This window comes from Pristis pectinata, chromosome 26 (assembly GCF_009764475.1).
Source record: "Pristis pectinata isolate sPriPec2 chromosome 26, sPriPec2.1.pri, whole genome shotgun sequence".
Taxonomy (NCBI): domain Eukaryota; kingdom Metazoa; phylum Chordata; class Chondrichthyes; order Rhinopristiformes; family Pristidae; genus Pristis; species Pristis pectinata.
This window is the reverse complement of record NC_067430.1, coordinates 13729210-13748286: the sequence shown is the minus strand read 5'-3', so window position 1 is coordinate 13748286 and position 19077 is coordinate 13729210. Positions and strand designations below refer to the sequence as shown.

General features: G+C 40.7%; 1 protein-coding gene across 1 annotated transcript in view; it reads right to left on the bottom strand.

Annotated features, from left to right (window-relative positions):
- The window catches only part of ccdc30 (coiled-coil domain containing 30), a 97412-nt gene that overhangs the window by 31808 nt on the left and 46527 nt on the right, over positions 1 to 19077 (bottom strand). Inside the window, exons 11-19 of the mRNA XM_052039460.1 lie at positions 16917 to 17109; positions 15210 to 15308; positions 14329 to 14454; positions 12347 to 12484; positions 8244 to 8392; positions 6637 to 6991; positions 5506 to 5634; positions 2785 to 2955; positions 1433 to 1642 (exon numbers count right to left, since the gene is read on the bottom strand). Coding sequence (XP_051895420.1) covers positions 1433 to 1642; positions 2785 to 2955; positions 5506 to 5634; positions 6637 to 6991; positions 8244 to 8392; positions 12347 to 12484; positions 14329 to 14454; positions 15210 to 15308; positions 16917 to 17109 — 1570 coding nt within the window. The remainder of the gene's footprint in view (positions 1 to 1432; positions 1643 to 2784; positions 2956 to 5505; positions 5635 to 6636; positions 6992 to 8243; positions 8393 to 12346; positions 12485 to 14328; positions 14455 to 15209; positions 15309 to 16916; positions 17110 to 19077) is intronic.

Sequence of the window (19077 nt, the reverse complement as noted above, 5' to 3'; positions counted from 1 at the left end):
ATATGTCATATACATTAATGATTTGGATGAGAATGTAGGTGGCATGATTTCTAAGTTTACAGATGACACCAAAGTTGGTGGTGTAGTGGACAGTGAAGAAGGTTGTCTAAGGTTACAACAGCATATTGATCAACTAGGAAAATGGGCAAAGGAATAGCAGCTGGAATTTAGCTCAGACGAGTGCAAAGTGATGCATTTTGGAAGTTAGAAAGACTGGGAGTATCTACCCTTATAATTTTATAAACCTCAAAATTAAACGTTTCCAGGACAGACAGTGAATGGCAGGGCCCCGGGGAGAGTTATTCCCTGAATGTGGCAACAGAGCTGGACAGGGTGGTGAAGAAGGCATATGGCATGTTTGCCTTCATTGCACATGGCACTGAGCACAGGAGTTGGGATGTCACGTTGCAGCCGTACAAAACATTTGCTAGACTGCACATGGAGTATTGTGTGCAAATCTGATCGCCACACTATAGGAAGGATGTGATTAAGCTAGCGAGGGTGCAGAAAAGATTCACAAAGATATTGCCTGGACTGGAGGGCTTGAGTTATAAGGAGAGGTGAGATAGGCTGGATGTGTTTTATCTGGAGCGAAGGAGGCTGAGGGGTGACCTCACAGAGGTTTATAAAATTATGAGAGTAGATAGACACAGGTTTTTTTTCCCCAGTGCAGGGGAGTCTAAAACAAGGTGAGAGGGGAAAGGTACAAAGGGGATCTGAGGGGCAAGGTTTTCCACACAGAGGCTGGTGGGTATACAGAATGAGCTGCCAAAGGAGGTGGTAAAGGCAGGTACAATTACAGTGTTTAAAAAACATTTGGACAGGTACATGGATAGGAAAGGTTTAGAAGGATATGGACCAAACTCAGGTTAATGGGATTAGCTTAGATAGGCATCTTGGTTAGGATGGACAAGTTGGGCCGAATTGCCTGTTTCTATGATGTGTAACTTCATGAATCTATAAATCTAGTGTCTAAATTTTCAATAATATCCAACCTAGCTCAGTCCCAGCATTGCCTGTTGTATTCTACCTTGACCAATGTGTGGATATGGACAGGAGATACAGGTCAGACAAGTTTAGTTTGATCTGCGTATCATTCAAACAAACACAGAAACACAGGCATGAGATACCTTGTGCTATACAAAATCAATGTCCAGGCACAATCATTTTGATGCTTTGAGTTACCTCCCTTAATTTTTCTCCTAACCTTAGCTCAGGCCTACCTTCCTTCGATACTGTGACACAATGAAATGCACAAAACTATTGATTCAGTTTTAACAGGCTATGATTTTTAATGAAACTCAAAGAAGAAATGATAAGAGACAGCCCAAGAGGGGGCAGCTTTTTATGGCATATTCATGTTTAAGAATCAAATTTCAATAAACCAAACCAAAAGAATACTCTCCAGAGTAAACTCAGAATCACCTCTCACCTTTTTCTCTGCACATATATTTCTGTTCTTTTCTGCTACGAGTTCTTCTTGCATGCACTTTAACTGTTTTGCGAGGTGGAAATTCTTGCCAGAATCCAGTTCCATTTCTTTTAGCCTCTGTTGTTTAATTTCACATTCTGATTTCAACATTATGGCGTGTTTATCCATTTCTGAAAGCCTGCACTGCACTGTTTTAAAATCCAAGTTCAGCTATGAATAAAGAATTATAGATATTTAAACACATCATTTTGTCCTTTGCAAATGTGTCATTGCTAAATCTACACCAGATCTATCTACTTTTTGGTGCAATTGCTCCACATCTTTTAATATACTTTTCTTCAACTCTCAAACGTTGCAAATCAATCTACTTCAATACCTACATGGCAGTCCATATTCCACATTCAAATAAACTCTGCATGAATATATTTCTTCTAATTTTTTCCAATTACATTTTTTTGTACAGGATCTTTCAATCAAATCTTAAACTCTCTCTGCCTTGGTATCTCAATAAAAGTATATTCATTCATCCTCACTATACCCTGTAATGGATACCTGGCTGCTGAATCCCACGACAGATGCTCACAGCTGATTCCCTATTGCTGGACTTCTCTGACTATGACCTGGACCCAGGCTCATCAAATCTCTTTTATGTGCTCAGAAGGAAATCCTTAGATTGTTTAACACCACTTTAACACCACACAACATGTTGTGCCTCAAGGTCTAACTCTTTTGCAGTAGTGGGGCCTCAAGCAAAGCAAGTGTTGGCCAACTGTTCATTTACCAGGCACGGTAGTGTAGCAGTTAGCGTAATGCTTTACAGTGCCAGCGACCCGGGTTCAAATCTGGCCGCTGTCTGTAAGGAGTTTGTACGTTCTCCCTGTGTCTGCGTGGGTTTCCTCCGGGTGCTCCCATTTCCTCCCACATTCTAAAGACGTACAGGTTAGGAACTGTGGGCATGCTATGTTGGCACCGTGGGCATGCTATGTTGGCGCCAGAAGTGTGGCGACACTTGCAGTCTGCCTCCAGAACACTACGCCAAAAGATGTATTTCACTGTGTGTTTCGATGTACATGTGACTAATAAAGGTATCTTATCTTATCTTAATGGGCCTGCACCAGCAGTGGTTCCTAGGCCACACTGTATTGTGTGAACAGTCACCGTGCTAAACAAGGATGCAATCTTGAATCTAATTTCTCAGTTGCGTAAATCATCAAACTCATACATGCCAGAAATTCAGTTTCTACACCTCACAAGAACTTTTAATGAATCAATTTTCTCATCTATTTGTTTTAATCAAAATAGCCTTAAATTTTAAACTCTTATCTTTGATCGTTATTATATATGGTGCTCACCCTGGTATTTTCCTGATCAAGTAGAGAATTTTGCTTTTGCAGTTCCATTATTTGTTCTCTCTTGTACTTCAGTTCTTTCTCAGCGCTGCTGCACAGATTGTGTACCCTCTGCAAGTCAAGTCGCAGTTGACGTGACTCTTCTGCGTGCTGGGCCAGCAAAGCTTCTTGCGACTGCCAATTTAAAAGAAAGTTCCAATCTTAAAAAGAACTTGAATTTTCTACATTGATGCTTATCTCCACCTCCTGCATTTAAGTCTCCAGGTTAAATTTTATCAAGGCCAATATGTATAGTAGGGAACTACTGTTCTGTAACCATTCACTGCTCTGGATACCCAAACAGTGGTTGAGAATACAGCGATTGACAGGAGCTTAACACTGACAAAATGCACAATTAAAGCTGGAAATTCATTATGTTATAAACTAAGAAGGAGCCAAATATGCAAAAGTAACAGTTGAAAAGATTTTGAGCCAAATCATCCATGCCACAGAAGTACCAAGCAATGACCAATTCCAAGAGAGAATCTAACCACCTACTCTTGACATTCAATCGCATTACCACTGTTGAGTCTCCCGCATCAATCTGGGGTTACCCTTGACCAGAAGCTCAACTGGATCAACCACATAAAAAGAAGAGCAGGCCAGAGGCTGAGTATCCTGCATCAAGTGCCTCAACCTTTTGACACCTCAAAGCCTTTCCACCATCTACAATGCACAAGTCAAGCGTATGCTGGAATAATCTCCACTCACCTGGATGAGTTCAATTCTAGCAATTCTCAATTACTTTGTCACTACCCAGAACAAACTAGCTTACTTAAATTAGTATCCCATCTACCCCACCCTAAGCATTCATTCCCTTCTCCACATGTGGACAGTGACTGCAGAGTGTACCATTTACACAATGCAATGCAGCTGGGAACACCACAGCCTGCAGATTTTCCTCCAAGTGGCACAAACCATTATTAGATCCAAATCCTTGAACTAGCTCCTCAACAGCACTGTGGGAGTGCCATCACCACAAGGACAGTGCTTCTTCAAGAAGGTAGTTCATCACCTTCCTAAGGTTAATTAAGGATGGGCAATAATTGCTTGCCAGAATTGCCCTGATCCCAAACAAAAATTTAGCTTGCAGGGAGAGTAAATCTAGGACATACATACATCCGAGTGCCCACAGTTTCAGCCCAATAAAATATGCAACTTTTCACTGATTACATGACAGATTAGTGAAGAACCTCTGAACTACCCAAAAAATAAAGACTGTAAAATAGGAAATGCAGATCTTTACTACTTTCTTAAATAAAAGTTTTAATACAAGGAAGATAGTGTTCTAGATAGCATCTGTGCAAGATTCAGGAAAATTAATAATTCAGGTTGTACAGCTAAAATACAAGTTTACACCCTTATCAAAAGTCTATTTAACCCATTCTAGTCAGTGTGGTCCAGAAAATACCTTTTGACAGTTGCCTCTAAAATAATTGGAACACTACAAAAACAACTGGAATTTGTATTAATATCTTTAAGGCTTTCAAATATCCCAAGGTATTTCACAGGAACAATACTAAATATCAGAAACTGAACCATAGTCAGAATTATTAGAAATGAAAGCAGAAAATGCTGGAAAAACTGAGCAGGGCAGGCACCATCTGTGGAAAGAGAAACAGTTAATGGTTCATGTCTGGGACCCTTCATCAGAACTAGGAAAAAGTGAAACAAATTAGCTTAGCCAGCAGAGAAGGTGGGGAAGGGGATGGGTGGAACATAAAGGTGAAAATGGATGACCTAATGTGGCACTTAAGATCTTTATTGGTGTAATGTCTTGCTGATTTTGTACAGGTGCTCTACAAAGCAATGATTCAATCTGTGTTTGGGTCTCCAGTGTAGGGGAGGCCACATTGTGAACACCAAATACAGTACATAAGATTGGAAGAAGTGCAAGTGCATCACTGCTTTACCTGGAAAGACTGTTTGGGTCCCTGTGTGGTGGAAAGGGAAGAGATGAAAGGACAGGTGTTGCATCTCCTACAGTGGGAAAGTGCCATATAATGGAGAGTGGTGGTGGGGTGGGGGAGTGGAAGAGTGGACCAGGGTGTCGTGAATGGAGGAAGCCCTTTAAATAGGGAGGAGAAGGGAAGATATGCCCACCTTCTCTGCTATCTAAACTAACTTGTTTCTCTCTTTCCCAGTTCTGACGGAGGGTCCCATATCTGAAATATTAACTATTTCTCTTTCCACAGATGTCTACTGAACCAGCTTAGTAAGGAGTTACTAGGCCAGATGTCCAGAAATGTAGATCAACAAATAGGTTTTAAATAGTGTCTTTAAAAATGAAAGAAAGAAAGAGAGAGAGAATGGTTTAAGGAGGGGGTCCAGATAGAGCTTAGGCATCCAGAGACCTTACAAAAAGTATTAATCGTTGCTGCCATCTCCCTATTCATGAATTGCAAACCTGGATAATGGATCTTCAAAGGACTAGAATTGTCACTGCTTTTTTCAGACAACAAATATAAGGCAGAAATTTAAGTAAGAAACAGAGAATGATCACTCTATTTTTCAGTAATATGGTGCCAAGGTTGAATTGTAGTGCTGTAACTCATTGACTTGTTGATGTCTCAGCCCAGCTTAAGTGCTTCTGCCAAATTGAGGATATGTTGAATTAATTACTAAAAGCTATCAAAGAGAATTAACAGCAATAATCTTTGAGAACACTTCCTAAGCTGCAGTTACCTTGACCCTACTGTTTGATTCCTCAAGCTGCATTTCCAGGGTTTGTTTCTGCTGGCAAGAATTTTTCTGTTCAAATTCTAGGGAAGACTGCATGTGGCTCATTTCCAGCTTCAGAGCCTGGAGCTGCACCTAAAATAGAAGTCAGTCACTTATTGTTCTGAGCAGAAAAGGCCTAGTAACCCCAGAATGGGGATTGGATTTTACCTTGATTCTGCAGTGCTCTTGTGTGAGAATGCTATCAAAGGGAGAGCACTGTATTATATATGTAATATTATGATGTGGAATTTTACTCAAAAATACTGAAATGAAGTGAAATAGGCTACAATTGAACACAGCAATATCCCACAAACAATGAGGCTAATAATTAACAATCGGATTTTGCATAACCCAAAAGCGTTGAGGAGGGCTGGGGAGAGAAGAATAAATGCTAGCTGCATTAAAACAAAGGGTTCAACCTCTCCTTGAACAGGTGAGGGAATGGTTAAAGTGAATTGTGGGTGCACAATCCTCGAGAAACAAAACAAGGGACATGTGTATGTATGTCCCCACCATAACTTATAAAATACTCTTAAAACCAAATTCTTCTAACAGTTTTAAGAGTATTTTATAAGTTATGGTGGGGAACGGAAAGCTGGGACAAGACAATGGTGTTTTACTAATGGGTCATTATCAACACAATTCTTATCAACTGAATTCCAGTTCTAATGGTGCCCAGAACAAGAATTAAAATTCAGAAAAGGTAAGTACACTCATCAGCTGACAGTAATTTGTGCTTCTTGAAAATGAAATTCCACATTGGCCCTAAGGATAAGATGCCAGGTAAAGTTGTAGTGATTTTTTTATATTAGCTTTTTATCTCTTGCGTGAGATTAATCATGGCACTCAACTTTTCCCAGAGAAGACAGTTGCGCATCCAAAAAAAGATAGACTCAGCATGGAGTTGTGTCTCAAGCCATGCAATATTACAAATTCTTAAGTAGGTTTCAAGGTGTGATGGCTTTCCTTGAACCTTGCCTGCTCCCTCCACTTTTTGTCGTAGAGGGGAAGCTTGCCAATCATGGTCTGAATGTGTGGGAGTTCATTTGGACCCTTGATCATAATGACAAATAGGACATTTACAGTGTTATCTACCTGAGTAATGCTGTCTTCCACTTTTTCTTTGGAGTGCATTAGGTCATTCAGCTGTTTCTGTATGTTACATACTTCTTGGGTCAGGCACTGGTTCTCCTGTTGGCAGCTTGCCAGCTGTTGCCGTACTGAACAATTTTCCTGTGTTAGAACTTTGTTTTCCTGCTGGTAGCAAAGGAGTTGCTGCCGTAGGCTTGCATACTCCTGATTCAGAATCTGGCTGCCCTGTTGGTTGGTACAGAACTGCTGCCGTAAAATAAGCTTCTCCTGATTTAGCTGCTGATTTTCCTTTAGTAGTGTGTTGAGCTGCTGCTGCAGACATTCTACTTTCTTCTCAGAAGCATCAGTCATTGTATTGCTGAGAAATTAGGGAGACAAGGTTAGCATGATGTCCTTGGCTTCTTTCAATGTTCCAATGGATATTTTGCTTGCATACTTTTTAACCTATGGGTCTGGACAACTGAGTTCTGCAACTTCAGATCATAAGCTCTGCTGCTGTTTTTTGGTGCAGCATGTGCTGACAATGATTCTGCTGTTACCATTTATAGCCATGGAACATCCACCTATGTGTTAGTTATCACTTCTACTTTCTCTTTTGCTCTCTCCATCACCACCCCTCAAATCTTATACTGTCTTTGTAGTTGTTTAAAACCCACTTCATCTATAATACTTAAGTGTTCTTAAGTGACTTGCAAACTGTTTCTCTCTCCATAGATGCTACTTGATTAGGTGAGTACTTGAGGCAAATTCTGTTTATATTTCAATTTTCCATCATGCTGTACAATGTCCATTTGATGTTGGTATTTTTGCTATAGGATGTTCTACATATATCTTTATTAGCACTTTTTTTAAAAGTTCTGCCAGTTTTTTTTTACCTCTTTCTTTCCAGCAGAGATAAGAATCAAGTACAGGAATGCTGACTCAATTTTACCTTGTTTGGTCTGAAGGCCATGAAACCAATTGCACCGTTTCCTTGTACTACCTCAGAGACCAAGAAATGAACCTGGGAACTTTCTCATTTAAAATGCAAAAACACTGCAGATATTGGAAACCTAAAATAACAGGGATTGGTGCAAAATTTCAGCGGTTCAAGGAGCAATCCTGGAGAAAGTAATAATGGTTACATTTTGGACCCCATGATGACATTTGTATATTGGATGAGTCTCCTAACATCAGATGTGAGCCACATCCTTCTGTCCCAGAGATGATAATGCAACTAACTAAGCCAAACCTATATCCATGTAGTTCCTTCTTCATTGTCTCAGGTTCAATAAGCCAATGGTTATTAAAATCTATAAAGTAAGAACATAACCATCCACAGAATCCATGCTAAAAGGTGTCAGGGATCTCAAGAAGAGTAGAATAGTATAATTAAGTAAAGGTTCTAAATAATACAACAACAGCTTGTTTTGGTTGTGTCATTAAATTGGTTGAAAAAGCTTGACACCAATTAATGAAACCCCAAGTATTTTCCCAGTGAAGTAAAGTTTAAGGCCAAAGACTTATAATTTGGAAAGAAGAATGGAGAATTCCAAATAGAGTGGTCCGGTTTTATTAGTGTTCACTACTAATGTTACAGTACTTACTGTTTATTACATTTTCTCTCTGACCTGTTTAATGCTTCTTCGAGGTTGAGTATGGTGCTCTTCAATTCAGCTATCTGGCACAGATATCCCTCTGCCATATCTTTCCAATCACTGCTTGATGTCTCTTTCTGGCTTTTGCAGATGTCTTTGTAATCCTCCACTATCTTGTTGAACTAATAAGTAAAGTCAAATTAATTCTTACTGAACCTGAATTATAATATAACACAAAGAAAAGTGAAGGGTAAATGGATTATCTTTGAATTACAACAGTTCAGTGCATTCATCCATGAAACACTGTTAAATACCAGCAATCCTTACAATGCTGAATCCTGCTCCTAGGATTACCCATCAACTAATTTCCTTATTAGCACAAGAAAGAAGATATTGATTCTAATGTTTAGGTAAGTATAAATTATTTAAACCAATACAGTATAGAATATCCTTAATGAAATGTGCCTTGCAGCAAATCTCAACTTCAAATGCAGCATCGCTACGCACACACTCACAATGTCCAGGAGTAACAGAGTGCTCAACATAAGGAATTGACTTCTGGAGAGACTACTAAAGACAAGATCTCTGAATCTTTCAAGAAACAGATGTGATGTCAGAGGTTCACACTCTTTCTGCACTGATGATATCATGGTGATTCTTTGCCCCTATCCAGTTTGTGATCTTGAAAGCAGACAGGATGATAATGTTGCTAGAATCTCTTACGCACAACAGTTTGCATAAATCCTAGTAAGAGAACCTTCCACATGGCAGATGCAAATTGGACCATACAATACTGTGTAGTGATTCTTAGAACCAACACATTCACCAAATTGAGTATCTTCATGCAGAGCTGTTTTCTTCTGAGACATTGTGAATGAACAACTCTGATGAATTAAGGAATTATTTAAGTACACACTGCCATTTGGGGAAGGAATGGAATATAAGAACAGGGTTACTCCTTTTACCCCTCTATTCTTCCATTCAGTTAGATTTATGGCTCATCTGTTCCTTTACTCCTTTTATCCCCTTTGATTTCATTATCTTCAATGCCCATGCCTAACAAAAAGCTTTTGAGGGGTGGGTGAAAGAGTTCCAGATTTCCACAGCACTTAGTGCAAATAAACATTTCCTGACACCATTACATGCATGGCCAGCTCTAATATTAAGGTTATAGCATTCCCCCACCCACCCACCAAGTGGATCTTCCCTGAAGAGGGAATATTTTAGATGGTTTACCTCTATCTACCCTAGGCATTCCTTTGATAATCTTATTTTTGTTTTACAGCATTCCTTAATCCTCTATAAAACAAGGCTATATGCAACCTCTCCTCATAATTTAACCCTGAACCGCTAAATCCTTCTCAAGCCGTGGTATCCAGAATTGTACACAAAATGCAAAATCACCTCTTTACTTAATGTAAGGACAAAATCAAGATGTTAGCCATAAGAGTTCCAGTGATGTGCAACTCACATTGATTCTCTTGGTGGCACTTTACTTACCTCTGAATGAGGCAAGCTGATAGGACAGGGGAATGGGAGAATCAAGTCACCTTAGGCAACAATACACAAGCCTTTTTTATGTTTAATACTGGAAGTACATTTCCACTAAACAGACAGATACTGTATATATAATATATCTCCATTTGCTGATGCAAGGACGAGCAAGTTTGCACCTCTGACTTATGCTTAACCTGACTTTTCTGTTCACACTTGTGACCAGTGCACATGCACATAGACTACTAACATATCGGAGTGAAAGCTATATTACCGTTACATACAATTCTAGTTGGACCCTATCTGGAGTTTGGCATTCCATTCTGGGCATCATATCTCAGGGGCAGCACAGTGGTGCAGCTGGTAGAGCTGCTGCCTCAAACAGCAGAGCCTGAATTCATTCCTGACCTCAGGCACTGCCTGCGTGGAGTTTGCAATGTTCTCCCTGTGACTGCTTGAGTTTCCTCTGGGTGTTCTGATAACCTCTCCCATTCCAAAGAAGCGTAGGTTGGTAAGTTAATTGACCACTGTAAATTGCCTCGTGTGTGTAGACAAGTGGTAGAATCTGGGGGAAATTGATGAAAATGTGGGATTATTAAGTATAGACAATGTAGGTTAGTGTAATTTGGTGATTGATGGTCAGCATAGACTTGGTGAGCCAAGGGGACTGTTTCTGTGCTGTATCTCCCTATGACTCTAAGAATATAATAACTTTGTTGAACGTGAAGTACATAATGGTTAAGCTGTGAAGGAAGGTCCCATTGATTTGTGTCTAAAAATATGATAGCACAACATGTCTTTTTCCAACACTACAGATGTGAAAATTGATTAGAATACAACATGAATGCAGTTTTCCAGGTCACGTCACAGGTTTCCCAAAGTCCGGGCATCTCCTATTGAGAATCACTCTTGCTTCAATGAGTGTTTCCACATTCGGCATGCATGTAGTCATTTTGATGGGTTTGAATCACCATAACTTAATTTCTCTTGGCAACAGTCATATTGTGTTGCTGGGAGATACAAGGTTATTTTGATCCAAAGCACATTTGTTGTTAGTGACTTGCACCCCACAAGGTTTTAACAACATTACTTACTCTGCAGCTGGAATTTGAAGGGAGCCTTGAAGAGCAGGTCCCACCCACCCTAGTGCTGGGAAACCTGATTCTGATGGGTTGCCTTTAAGTTATTTCTTTTTACCACTTCAAGCATTCCGCTTCCCACAGTACAAATCCCAGTCCTCTACAACCCATGCTTATGGCCCTTAAATAGCCGCTCCCACCCATTGATCACCCTCCATGACCTCATGCACCCATCTCCTGACCCAACTCTCCGCCCACCCCTTGTTGTCGGGCTATCCCTCGAGGTCGAGGATGATGGTCTTTGTTCAGTTGATCTATTTATGGGCTCTCAAGTGGCTTATGAGTCAGCGTGCTAAATAAAGCAAAAACAGCAAGCATTGAAGCCCACGTTATCAAGAACCAACTAAGATGGAGCGGTCATGTTGTTCGGATTAAAGACAAACGTCTGCCGAAACAAATCTTCTACTCCCAGCTTAAAGTAGGCAAACGTAAAATAGGCAGACAACAGAAGCCCACCCCTCACACACTGTTCACACAACCACAAAACACAGCTGCCCCATTCACCACTGGCTAGTAATGACAGGTCCACCAACAACCGATTTCCCACTGCCTACTTTTGCTCTGAATCCCTTCCCATAAATGACATTACATCTTACAACCACAGTCTCTCTCCCACAAACCCCAACCCTAGCCTTACCCAAATTTTTTGCGTGCTCAATCTAGCACAGAGCATGAAGAAAAGACCCTATCTACTTTAAGATCAGTTCAGTAGTGATTGAGACCTAGGGCCTCAGGTGTTACTGAACTTCCCAGTATTAGGACCTATACACTTAATGGTGCAGAGTGTGGCTATTGATTAACATGGCTTTGCACATGCCAAGAAAATCTATGTATACTGTAGGTCTGTATTCCCTGCTTATAAAGAGATATTGAGACATTGATGATCAAAGAAATTGACAGACTGGAAAGAAATATGGTGAGGTAGTAGAGAACTAGGAGGGAAAGCATAAAATTAGAGCCAGGCCTCTTGGGGTTGCTGTCAGGAAGCACTTTGTCCCATAAAGGCCAAAGGTAACCTGGAACTCTCTCCCTCAAGAAGCTGGAGACTAGAATGACTGATACATTTTTGTTGGGCAAGGAAATGAATAATCATAAAGTTTAAATGTAAATAAGTCATGATCAAGCTGAATAGTGGAATATGCTTAAGCAGCTGAATGGCTTATTCCTATTCTGATGTACTGTATGTGAGCTTGGTCTCCTACCTAGGAGCCTCCTTTGACATGAGTGCATCTCAGAGAAGGGGGCAGAAAGTAAATGTGCCTAATACATTCCCCTTGCATTGAAATAAATCGAAAATCATGAATGAGATTCACTGCAGGTAATACAGGCTTATAAAAGGTACTTTATAGTTTCTTAAATACCAAACATATGCAAAGTGTTCAGTAGATAAAATTGTATATTAAGTTGTTATCTCAGGATTGAATCTAGTAAGAGTCAATGTTACTATGACCACACTTTATATTGATATTGCATATTAGCTGCTGGCATGTTACATCTCTTCACCTTCTGCTCTAGAGTACAGTTCTCCTTCTTCATCCTTTCAAGGGCTTGATTTAATGTTTGATTCTGGTCCGCTGCTGCACGACAATCCTTCAGCTCCAAATTCAGATGGTGCACTTGAGTTCTGAAAGCTTCCAACTCCTGTACAAAACAGGAAACTTTATATCAATAATATGGTCTAGAGATTGCAAACCCAAGAGACTGCAGATGCTGGAATCTGGAGCAACACACAATAAGTGCTGGAGGAACTCAGTGGGTCAGGCAGCATCTATGGAGGGAAATGGACAGTCAATATTTTGGATCAAGACCCTTCATCTGGACTGAAAGATAAGAGGGGAGATAGCCAGTATAAAAAGGTGAAGGGAAGGGGTGGGTAAGAGCTGGCAGGTGATAGGTGGATCCAGATGAGAGAGGGGTGATAGGCAGATGGGCATAGTGTCGGAAGCTGGGAGGTGGAAGTGACAAAGGGCTGAAGATGATGGAAGTTGATAGGAAAGGAAGGCGGGGCATGGAATAAAGGGAGGGAGGTGGGGAGGGGAATCACTGTGAAGAGTGTGTGGGTGATGGGCAGATGGACAGAGTGGAGGAGGGGATGGGGCCTGGCCAGTTCAGGAGGAGAGAGAAAAAGAACAAGAGGGGGAACATTTTGACAAAGGGCTGAAGATGATGGAACCTGAGAGGAGAGGAGGATGGTGCTTCACAGTATGCATCTGAAGGCACGCAGCTTGGTTGTTGGGAGGTAGGTCACGTTTTAGTCACGGGCCCACTGATGCAACAAAACAATATTGGGTTTTCCTTTTTGAATACAAGGAAGATTTGCCATTTATGACCAAGGCCAGTTCAGAGGAGTTGGAGGGGTGGAATCAGAGGCACAAACTAGTGCTAGGAGGGTGAATGAGAATTGCTTTGGCCCATCAGAGGACCAGAGTGAGGGGAGTTTAAGTGGTGGTTCGGCTCTCAGATGATTAGAGCCAGGAGAAGAGGGAATTCAGCAGATAATCAGAACCTCAGGATGTGGGCCATAGGGCAGTTGGAGCCTGGGACAATGAAGGTACTGGGGGTTTGGTCAGTGGGTGTCTAAAGAATTAAATTCACTGTTGTCATGGTGGCACTTGAACTGGTGTCTCTGGATTATTAGGCCAAGTCTTTGGATTGCTGATATTAAAATAGAAAATGCTGGAAATACTTAGGAGGTCAGACCATATCTGTGGGAAGAGAAACAGAGGTAAAGTTTTAGGTCGCTGGATTGCTGGTCAGGTGACTTAACCACTGCACCTCCACTGTTAACACTATTAATAACGAGGAGTTTTAAACAGGGGTGTATTGTATCTTGTGCATGATTTTTATTCCTGAAATTTATATCACTGTGCTTTGTCTTATGCCTGTGCACATGACTTCAACCTTCCAATAATTTTGCGATCTCTACCATTGTACTTTGCAGCTATGTATTCACATTTGATGTGGATGTTTTGTGTGCATATTTTAACCAGTTCCTTTTTCCTCTTGCTTTTTTAAATACTGTTCACTTGCAATATATTTCAGCCCTGAGGAAGGGACTATATCTTATCCATCAACCAACTGATGTTTGTTGACAGTGTCTGATTTGTCTCTTCTGCATTTTCTGTACTTGTTCACAGGATATTTGAACTCGTCTCAAGTTAATCCTACAATAACTACTTGTACCTCTAAATTACCTTCAACATAGCAAAATGTCCCAAGGTGCTTGCTGCATCAGGATATGTGAAACCCTCCAGAAAAATATTTGATGGATTTTTATTACTGCACTCCATTTACAGCTAAGTTAGTGTTGTAATGTATTTAAATAATAGGGGTACTGTCACAGATTGCATCTTAACATCCAAAAGAGTTAAAAATCTTTAAGACTGTCTTTTTAACCTGCTCACAGCACTATGGCGAATCTTCCTATCCTACAGATGATGCTCCCACATCTAATGCCAAGTGAAGCAATATCCACACAGTCCTACCTCATCTTCTCGTATTTTTGACTGTTCAGCAGCTACTAGTGCAGATTCCAACTGTTCCCGCTTTTTAATTTCTTCTTCAAGCCTTAGCTGTGTACTCTCCAGTGCTTCTCGACTCTTCTTTACATGCTTTTGGAGGGAATATAGAGACAAGTTAACAGATAATTAGCAAAATACAGTATGTACCCTTTCCACTAGTGCCTATGATGCTGAAGGGCAGTCATCCATTGTGCTCATGTGGGAACCTGGGCAGTAAATGTAAGTGAATGCCAATTCTGTCCTCTTCCAATACCCAAAACGAATATCCCAGAAAACTAAATCACAATCCCTAGCTGATTCTTTTTTTTTTAACCAACTCTAGATCAGAGTGTTGATGTTAATTAGAGTGTCCCCACTACTATAAGACTGACACTAATATTTTTCAATACAAAACAGGAATTGAATCTGCTTTCATCTCAACATTTTTTGCTTTTCATGCACAACTGGAGGTCTGAGAGATGCCACTTAACAGTGATTGTCAAATGTGCTCCTAGTATATGCTTCAATGTCCTCAACCTTTGCTACAATTCCAATGCTAAGAGAATTTTTGAAGAGATTTAACAGGATATAAACCTATTAAATCCAGAGCCAGGGAAAAGCTGGCTGTTTGGGATGGGGAGGTGTGGTGAAAATCAAAAAGGAATGTTATTGTTAGTGCAGAGGCATGCTTGTGCACTGAATAGAGGTATTCAGAAGAGTATTCTTACACCTGTTAACAAAGATTGACAGTATCACATTCTGGGCAGGTATGAAATGGCTCCCAACATACCACAAAGTATATATCAAATATCAGTTTCTCGGTTAAGTGAATCCTTTTACACAGAACAGATGAAATTCTTGCTCACCTCCTGAATATCTTGGTCTCTACCCAGATCATGACTTCTGGCTTTAAGTTCCTTGTACTTCCGCTTCAGTTTTAGGTAATCAGCTTCCATGCTGTTGACCTGTGAATAAAGATGGATAGAATTGTAACCCTCAGAAAAAGATGAAAAGCATTCCCAAAGACTTCTATATAACATAAATGAGTTAATAAAATTGTCTCATTCCACCACTGACACAGAACCTCCCTACAATTTCCTATCCTTGTACAAGGTAACCCCGGTAAGGTGCCTGAACACAATGCAAGACCAGCCCTGTTACCGTACTTCATCCCTGCATTGAGCACTCCTACTTTGAAGCATATATTAAATGTGATACCCTTCATTAAAATACCCCAAAACCTATATGGAATTATCCCACTACAGGCAACCCCCTGCGTTACAGAGGGGTTGCATTCCTAGAAAACCATCCATATCATGATTTTCCATGACCTGAAGCCCTGTTTCCCATTGAATCCCATGTTACAAGTGGCGATGTGTTCCTTCAGGATGTTTTCCCTCAACAGTAAAGATGCACAGCTGCAAAACAATATCCCCAACTTTTGCTACAATTCCAAAACTCTAACAGAATTTTGAAACAGATTTGACAGATTATAAGCAAGTATAGAGCTGGGAAAAAGGTACATGTTTGGTGTGAAGAGATGTGGTGAAGATCAAAAAGAGAAGTTAGTGCAAGTTCATGCTTGGGGACTGAATAGGGCAATTCAGAAGAGTATACTTATACTTGTTAATAAAGGTTGACAGTACTGTAGTTAAACAATAGGGAGTAGGTTGTAGGTAAGGCTTGTTGTGGGCAGGACCACAACAGGCCCGACTATATAACTATATGGACGATCAGCTCAGGCTCAATGGAACAAAATGTCTCCTGTAAACATGGATATTACATCATATAATATTAAACAAACGAAAGAGGGAAAGAAGAAGTATAATAAAGAATCTACCAGTTACCCGTTAATGAAATTTGACCACAACACCCCAGGTCATTCTGAAAAAAAAAATAGAGAAGTTCTGGATTTGAAAAACTAGTTCTCTACGCTAAGCTCAGAGGACAAACATTTCCCACTCCCTTAATTCCAGAAGCTGGACACACTTCATTTCCACCCACCCTCAAAATTCACTGTCCTTTGCAGCATCAGCTTTACCTTGGAATTCATCGCATTTGTATATAATTGCCTGTCTGTAATGAAAGTAAAATCAGGGAGAGAGGCTGCCACAAGGATGGCAATTCAAAGAATCTTATAACTCTCTATGGATTATAACCACACATTTTTTTCAAGCAGAAGGTGCTGACATTATTTCTGCCTTTTCCATTTGAGGTTTTTCTAGGTCTATCTTGTGTTTCATTACCATTCCCACCAGGATTACTTTCCAAAACAACCAACTTTCTAATTTTACTTCCCTACCTGCCTTAAAGATTTTTACGTGTTATATGAGGAGAGGCTTGGGTTTGGCCTCCCTTTGTCAGTCAGTCAACACACAAAGCCTTAGGTTCACATATTGAGGAAATTTCATCCAGACACCACAACCAAAACAAAGTTATAAGAAAAAAGTCTATTCAATCCAGATCTGAATTTCAAAAAAGGTTTACTATAAAATGGACAGGCCAATTACAAACCCACCGTCATCTTCAATCTACACAAGAGTGATCAATTCTCATTTGTTATTCAAGCTAACCTTGGCTCTGAGTACTTCCTTTTCACAGTCAGTGCCATGTCTGTCATCCTTTGAGCGATTCCTGTAACTTTCCAGAGCGGACTCAAGAGACTCATTCCTCAACGTCACCTCTTCAAGCTCTTGTTGATGTTTATGCAACTTACGCTGCAACTCATGGTTCTTGGATTCAAGCCGACTGATCTCATGGTGGCATCTGGAGCACAAAAACATTTCTGCCTTTTAATTTTAAAATATTCATCCTTCCTCTCCTGAAGGTATTAATTCTTTCTTTTGTATTAATCCACATCATAGCAGAAGTTCCACCCTTTATAGATGATTTCAGAAAGTGAGCATTAACAGAATATTTCACTTTGTGAGAGCACCTAAGTCTGATCTTATTCTCACTGAGTCATTTCAAACATGCAATTTGCACCAGGGATTACTACACTGTGACCTAGATAGGAAATCCAAGTTCCCACTCACCTCTATGTCCCAGTTAAATGCAAGAATTGACGTGGTGCCTTCACTGACAAAGAAACTAGACAACTGCATTTAGGAAAGAAAAGCTATCATGTTAATAACAATTTAGTGCAACATCTCAAAACGTTTAACATATTATACGCCGTTGTGACATTGGGAAAGACATCTACCAGCATCTACCTGATGTTGTTTGAGGAGGAACGTTGGATGGGTTAGGAAAAAAATCCATTCCTATATAAAAATAATATCAACTTTAGTATTTACCTAAATTTCCAAAATGCCTAAAATTATATTGGTCTAAGATTTCGGGGCATTTTTATAATGGCATACTCCTTCAATATTAATACAGGAAGTCCCCGAGTTCCGTTTTTGAGACTGTTCGTAACCCGATTTTGTAAGCAACTCGGAACAGTGTCCGCGCATGCGCACTTGGGCCGGGGATCATGGCCGCGCATGGCCCCAGCCGCACATACGCACTTGGCCCAGGGTTCCCTGGCCGCATATACGCACTTGGCCCAGGGTTGGGCCAAAGAAGGTGTACCGCCGCTGTGGTAGGATCGGGGGCCGGACCCGCTTACGAACCGACCACGAAGGTCAGTTCATAAGTACGGGCGTTCGTAAGTCGGGGACTTCCTGTAGTGTGTAAATTAGATGGGACTTCAAATCATGACTTTCTGATTAAGAATTAGTGTGATCAACTGAGCTAATTAACAAATCAGGTCTCCTATTGTTGACCAAAAGCTTTACAAACTACAAGATAAGGTATCTTTATTAGTCACATGTACATCGAAACACACAGTGAAAAGAATCTTTTGCGTAGTGTTCTGGGGCAGCCCGCAAGTGTTGCCACACTTCCAGCGCCAACATAGCATGCCCACAACTTCCTAACGTGTATGTCTTTGGAATGTGGGAGGAAACCAGAGCACCCAGAGGAAACCCACACAGACACAGGCAGAACGTACAAACTCCTTACAGACAGTGGCCGGAATTGAACCCGGGTTGCTGGCGCTGTAAAGCATTATGCTAACCGCTGCACTACCATGCCTGCCCAATATTCACAGCCAGTGATTTAGCTTCATGTTTATTGGAAAGTATTCTGAAGTTCAGGATATATAAGTATTTGGATAGACAGGGTCTAATTAGGGATAATCATGGCTTTGTGCGTGACAGGTCATGTCTAACCAATCTAATAGAGTTTTTTGAAGAGGTTACCAGGAAGGTTGATGAAGGGAAGGCGGTGGACGTTGTCTGCATGGACTTGAGTAAGGCCTTTGACAAAGTCCCGCATGGGAGGCTGCTCCAGAAGGTTAAGTTGCTTGGCATTCAGAATGAAGTAGTCAGTTGGATTCAATGTTGGCTTAGCGGGAGAATCCAGAGAGTTGTAGTAGATGATTGTCTCTCTGATTGGAGGCCTGTGACTAGTGGTGTACCACAGGGATCAGTGCTGGGTCCGTTGCTGTTTATCATCTGTATTAATGATTTAGATGATAACGTGGTAAACTAGATCAGCAAATTTGCAGATGACACCAAGATTGGGGGCATTGTGGACAGCGAGGAAGGCTATCAAAGCTTGCAAAGTGATCTGGACCAGCTGGGAAAATGGGCTGAAAAATGGCAGATGGAATTTAATGCAGACGAGTGTGAGGTGATGTACTTTGGGAGGACAAACCAGGGGAAGACTTACACTGTGAATGGTAGGGCT